Source organism: Lynx rufus, unplaced genomic scaffold, assembly GCF_022079265.1.
Source record: "Lynx rufus isolate CCGP_SWC_20201006 ecotype Redwood Valley unplaced genomic scaffold, mLynRuf1.p SCAF_3, whole genome shotgun sequence".
Classification (NCBI taxonomy): domain Eukaryota; kingdom Metazoa; phylum Chordata; class Mammalia; order Carnivora; family Felidae; genus Lynx; species Lynx rufus.
In genome coordinates, this window is record NW_025814845.1 from 101,458,203 (window position 1) to 101,464,202 (window position 6,000).

A 6,000-nucleotide genomic window follows, 5' to 3' on the forward strand; every position below is an offset into this window, starting at 1 on the left:
TATATATATATATATACAGTGTGTGTATATGTATATATATATATATATATACAGTGTGTATATATATATACTGTGTGTATATATATATACACATATATATATACACATAGTGTATACAGTGTATACAGGGACCACACAACTCATCATTCTCCTGGCATCCATATATATATACATATATATGTATATATATACATATGCATACTTATACTTATCTCATTAGGTTTTCTTACAAACTTTAGAGATAGTAATGAGAAAACTCCCACTTGAAGTTAAAAGCCCTTGTCAGTTTCTGTAGTATCCAATACCAAATAAAGAGAGATGTATTGGCAAATTTAATCTAAAAAAGACCTCACTCTTTCAGAGTTTAATACAGAAAAGAAAATCCATCAACAGTTGATTGATACCAGGTTATTTTCATCAAATGGGACAAAAGATCACCATTTGCACAATTTTGGGGTTCTCCCCCCCCCACCAAAGCTTCCATTTCAGTCCCCTAACCTAATATAAATTACTGCATTATTAGTAAATTTTCAGGCATGTTTCTTCATTACAGCACAGTTTTTCCCATGACAACACAGCAAAAACGTTCCCGTCCCTATGTAACAAATTTTGATACCTCAGGAAGCTTCCCTCAAAATAACACAGACATACTTGTATTCTTGATAAAATTTCTAATTTCTATTACTTCTAAGGAAGGAACTAGATTTAAAGTAGGTCCCCAGACTAAAACATTGCTTAAGACAACATATATCACAGTGTTAAACAATTTTTGTTACTAATGTAACTGACAAAGTACAACTGACAAAGTGCAGGTTATATGAAACATAGATTAAAATATTATAGGATATAGACCAAATATGAAAAAGATACATATAATGTGTACTTTTTGGAAACTTTGTTTATAGTTAAGGAACTGTTCAGTTCGATTCAACAAATATGCATTGACCGTTTATATCTCCAGAACCCAAATGTGTGCTGTGGCTGCTGCCTTTTGACCCCATTAAACAGACTGGTCCTTCTCCAGTATCTTTTTTCTCCCTTGCCCTCTTTTCTCCATACTGGAATAGGAGAGAGCAAAAGAAAAAAAAAAAAAAAGGCTATGAAATAGGCAAAAGCCATATTGTGTCCTTATTGAATTGTTTTGTATTGGTTAACACCTTCGAGAACGTTTGCTGAAGATCACCAGTAATTCAAGAGATAGCCACTTATAGGTGTTCTGCCAAAACCAGGGCAATTCTGTGTATTGTGGGAACCAGAGTATATGTACTGTTACCTAAAACTTGATCACGAAATACTTGTTCCTCTGAAAAGACATTAATATGGCAGGGCAAATGCTGGCAGGGGCCCTGAGAGCAAGCTGCACTTTTCTTGGGAAGTATGGTATCTTTGGAACTCATGCTAAAGTAAGTGACCCCAGAGCAAATAGAAACCACCCATCATGAAATGAGCCTCCTAAGAATACTTCCATTTTCACACCTACCTTTCTATTTGGGTTAAGAGAGAATCAATAATCCAATTAATGCTTTCATTTTGGAATTTCTAAGAAGCTCTTTCATGAGGAAGAAATAAAAACAAAGGAACCTTTAGGAGTTATTCTCTATCAGCTGCTTGTGCATCAGCTGCTTGTGAATTGGGTTTAGAGATTTAGAGATGACTCCCATTGACTAGCCTTCACTGTCATTATGGCCCACATGACTTCTGAAAACTATCATTGTTATTTTTAGTGACATTTTGATGACAGAACTTCTCTCTCTCTCTCTCTCTCTCTCTTTAAATTCTTCATTTTGGCTACTGAGTCTGGAAGAGTACAATCTCTGGTCTCTTTCTCCCCACCTTGCTGTTTCTTTGCTCACTTTACCCCTCCTGCTCAGAATGCCCTTTTCTCCCCTATACGTATATCTAAATTCTGTCCTTCCCAGTTCGGTTTATGAAGCAGTAATTTCTCTCTTCTTTCCATACCAAAGCACTTTTCCTTTTGCCTTGCTTAACAGTACCTCTAATACCATGCCACATTGGACAATTGATGTTCATTCCCTACTGGTTTGAGAGTACCAGAAGACAGATACCACATCTTGGACATCTCTGAATCCTCTACTGGGCCTCATCTAGTTGTTATACAGAGTAGTTATTCAGTGGATGTTGATTGATGAAAGAGTGACTGGTTAATGATTTATAGTGTCTTACTTCCTCTCAATTACTAGTTGTGTATTGCTAAGCAAATATGATAGGAAAATAAAAATGGTAGAAAGTATTGCCTAATTGACTGGTTCTTCAGAGCATCCCTGATAAATAATATAAAACAGGAAAACATTTATCGAAGCAAGTGTTGAATTCAGACAGTCCTTCTGCCACTCTGGAAGTGCTAACAACTGTGATCTGTCTTCTGTACATACAGAGGAAGACACATTTCTATGTGGCATCTGAATACCAGGATTCAGCTGCTCTGATTCCCTTGTCATTGTCTCTTAAAGGTTCTACAGGGCATCTCTTTCTAACTCAAACATTGTTAGTGCTCTTGTCAAAACTCTGTCCAACTTTTCTATACCTCACAATTTTGTAGTTCTCCAAATTGGATGGAATTGTTAATTAAGGGTCAGGCCAGTCCTGAATATAGTAGGGGAATTACTCTTGAGTGTTAACATATGCTGGAGGCTCTAAGCTACAAACATCCAGCTTTCAAGTGGCTGTTACTGCTCTGACCACATCTCGCCACCAGTGCCCCCCATCACTGTCCTGGAAGCTGCCACATAAAAGCAAAAAGCAATTTATAGCTTAGGAAAATCTATAGACAGAGATGTGAAGGAAAGAAAGTTGATCTGCAAGAGGAATTGCTCAGGGTTGCTGACCCTAAGGACAGCCTTCAAGGCCTCAGTGACCTGTCACTTCCCATTACCTACATTTCTCTACCATGCCTTGTTAGGCTATCTGAGATTCCGATGATTAGAGGAGTATAACCATTTCTTCTTCTCCCAGTTTGATTACTGTATATTGAGAGAGGAAGCCTACTAGACTGTTCTCTTTCTCAGATGTACCAGCAGTGTGAGCTGCTCACTATCTGGCCATGTGAACCAAATTCCAGAAACTTGGAGAGGTTCCAGACAGCCTTGTGGTCACCTCTCCCTTTCCTCCACCCAACCTCCCTACCCCCCCCCCCCCCACCAGCTTACTGTGTTTATCTGGCCACTCTGTTTGCCATGCTCCCATCAGATATTGTACACTATTAGTGGGATCCCTGAATTATACAAAATCGAGGGGCGGGGTGGGGAGTGTTCACATAGCAATTAATTAGTACTGCCATTAGCATTGTCTAGCACATGGGGTAGGTACTCAGTAAATGTCTGTAGCCATTATGTACTGGATCCAGTATTCTCTGAGGTAAGTCTCAGTTATGAAGTATGCAAGGCATGGCACTGGTGACTTCTGTACTCCACTTAGCATGGGAAAGGACCCACATGATGGAAACATTCCCTGTACTGTCTCAGACGAAGAGCTAGAAGTCCACCAGCCAGCAGGAAATTCAGGCCTTTCTGCCTCTCCCACTGATCCTTCAAACTTTTCAGCCTTGCAGCCATTGCTTCAAATTCTTGCAGGTAACAGAAGTGCTGCTGAGATGGAGGGAAGGAAGGAGTTGAGGCTTTTCTCCACTTTGTTCCTTTTTCCTCCCTTCGTGGAGGTCCTCAAGGTCCCTTTGGAACAGAGTGGAACCATTGGATAGTCAGTTTACCATGCTAGGCATTTCATGTGCTTCTACTGTGCTTATTAATTATTATATCTTGTTTTCAAAATAACTCTTTCTGCACCAGTATATGTGATGAAGTTATTTTACTAAGCCCTGGAAGTTTTGTTTTTTTCCTTCAACAAGTTGGTAGCCACTCTTTTTGGAAAAGCATTAACATGCATAAGCACTATAGTCAACTTCAGTGCTCATTAATGAAGCCCAGAACTAATAGTTACATTGTCGTAATTTGACAAAGCCATCTAAATCTATGCAAGTTTTTTGAAAGCTCCCTAAACATGCTGCTAAATCCCCTAAAAAGCTACTAAACTGCTTTGGCAGCCATTAGCCCAGCATAAGCAGAGGAACTCTTTTCAGTAAGTGAACAAACAGAGAAAATATGCTGAATGGCTGGACAAATGTGTTTCAGCTGGCCCTTTCATTTACCGATATAAAGGTGCAGTCAGTATCAATCACTGTTTTCCCTGTTGCCCTGAAAATCACAATATCTCTTTTCATCCCACAAGCTCTTTTCACCACAGTAATGTGTCTTTAGAATGACACTGGCATCAGCCTGCTTCCGCTGTCTGAAGTCCAGAGAGCTTAAAAACACATTTCAGGATTCAAGACTTGAACCTTCCTCCCCTTCCGTTTTCCTACCGCCCACTCTGTGCTCCCTCCTTCTGCATCCATTCCACCCCCTCCCCAGATTCTTTTCAATTCTTGCAGCTTTCCTCACTGAGTAAACAAAATTCACTTCTCTGTTCTAAAGCAGCTCTCCAAAGTAAACTTAGAAAACTCTATCTGATATTCCCAAGATTTAAGAACTTGTTCAAGAGATGCACATAAAGAAATGCTTTTACATGTCGGTAATACATCAAAGGTTGAAAGTAATGTGGAAATTCTATGCCATGACAAGGTGCACTGATGCGCAGGACTTCACTGTATATCGGAGTAGCTCCCTCCTCTGCCCTCACCCCCTTATCACTTGGTTCTTACCTGCCCCCACCACACATACACACTCATCTTTTGTCATCTTGTATTAGAAGTATGTGCCTGTGTGTCTGTTCCACCTTTATCAGTTGTGGGCTTCTTAAGAACGAATGCCATATCTTATATATCTTTTTGCTGCTCCTGATTCTGAGTACTTACTACATGGTTTTGGAATGAAGATGATTACTTTTTGTCCTTTTGAAAACTGAAGTGGAATAACCATGAAGATAAATGTTGGCAAGGGTGCTTATAGTTGAAGCAGTTACCATGGATGAATATTTGAAATATATTCAGTTGAATCCATTGAAATATTGATTCTTTTCTCTCCCCTTTTTTGTTTTGTATGTTTGTTTTTGTATGTTTTGCTTCAGATTATAGCTGTCTGTAGAGAGGCGGCTCTTCTGGCTCTGGAAGAAGACATTCAAGCCAACCACATTATGAGAAGACATTTTACTCAAGCCTTGAGCACTGTGACACCCAGAATTCCTAAATCATTGAGGCGTTTCTATGAAGAGTATCAGGAGAAGAGCGGGCTACATACACTCTGAGAAAGTATGCATGTTCAGTATGCTAAAAATGCTTTCTAGAGAAAACTTGTTTCTTTTTAAAATTTTGTCTTGAGAGTGTCCAAAAAAAACCTCTCATAAGCAAAATGTCTGAAATTGAGAGGCTTCAGTGTTTAAAGACATTTTAAATCATATGGATACAATGAAAATGTCCATGAAAATCTTTGGACACAAGTTTAAGTCAGTTTTATCTGGGAAATGTGTGCTGTTTTAAAGAGCAAACTTCGGCTTTTTCATTTTTGACCGAGTTTATTCATCTCATGAAATGCTTTCCTCACTCCAGAATCTGTTTCACTGCATTGCTAAATGCCCAGCCTGTGAGCCTCAGTTTTATACGAGAACATAGAAGATGCATGTGGTTGGGCACCTAAGTGGTTCAGTCATTTAAGTGTCCATCTCTTGATTTCAGCCCACAGTTTGTGAGTTCAAGTCCCACATAGGGCTCTGCACTGCCAGCATGGAGCCTGCTTGGGATTCATTCTCTCTCTCTCTCTCTCTCTCTCTCTCCCTCCCTCCCTCCCTCTCTCTCTTTCTCTTACTCTCCCCCCGCCACTTGCTCCACTCTCTAAATAAATAAGTAAAAGAAAATGCGTGTGGATTAATCCATAGTGAGAGATATTTACAGACCATTATTTTTAAAGGCCAGCCAGTGGAATAGACAAATGCACAAACCAAACTTTTGTGGCCTTGTTTCTAGATATGTATTTGTTTTCATTATAATTCACA

General features: G+C 39.3%; 1 protein-coding gene across 1 annotated transcript in view; it reads left to right on the plus strand.

Annotated features, from left to right (window-relative positions):
- The window catches only part of SPATA5 (spermatogenesis associated 5), a 363,095-nt gene extending 357,373 nt beyond the window's left edge, over nt 1-5,722 (plus strand). The window contains exon 16 of the mRNA XM_047091209.1: nt 5,080-5,722. Within this exon, the coding sequence (XP_046947165.1) occupies nt 5,080-5,256 (177 nt within the window). The 3' untranslated portion in view covers nt 5,257-5,722. The remainder of the gene's footprint in view (nt 1-5,079) is intronic.
- Nucleotides 5,723-6,000: the final 278 nt, after the last annotated feature.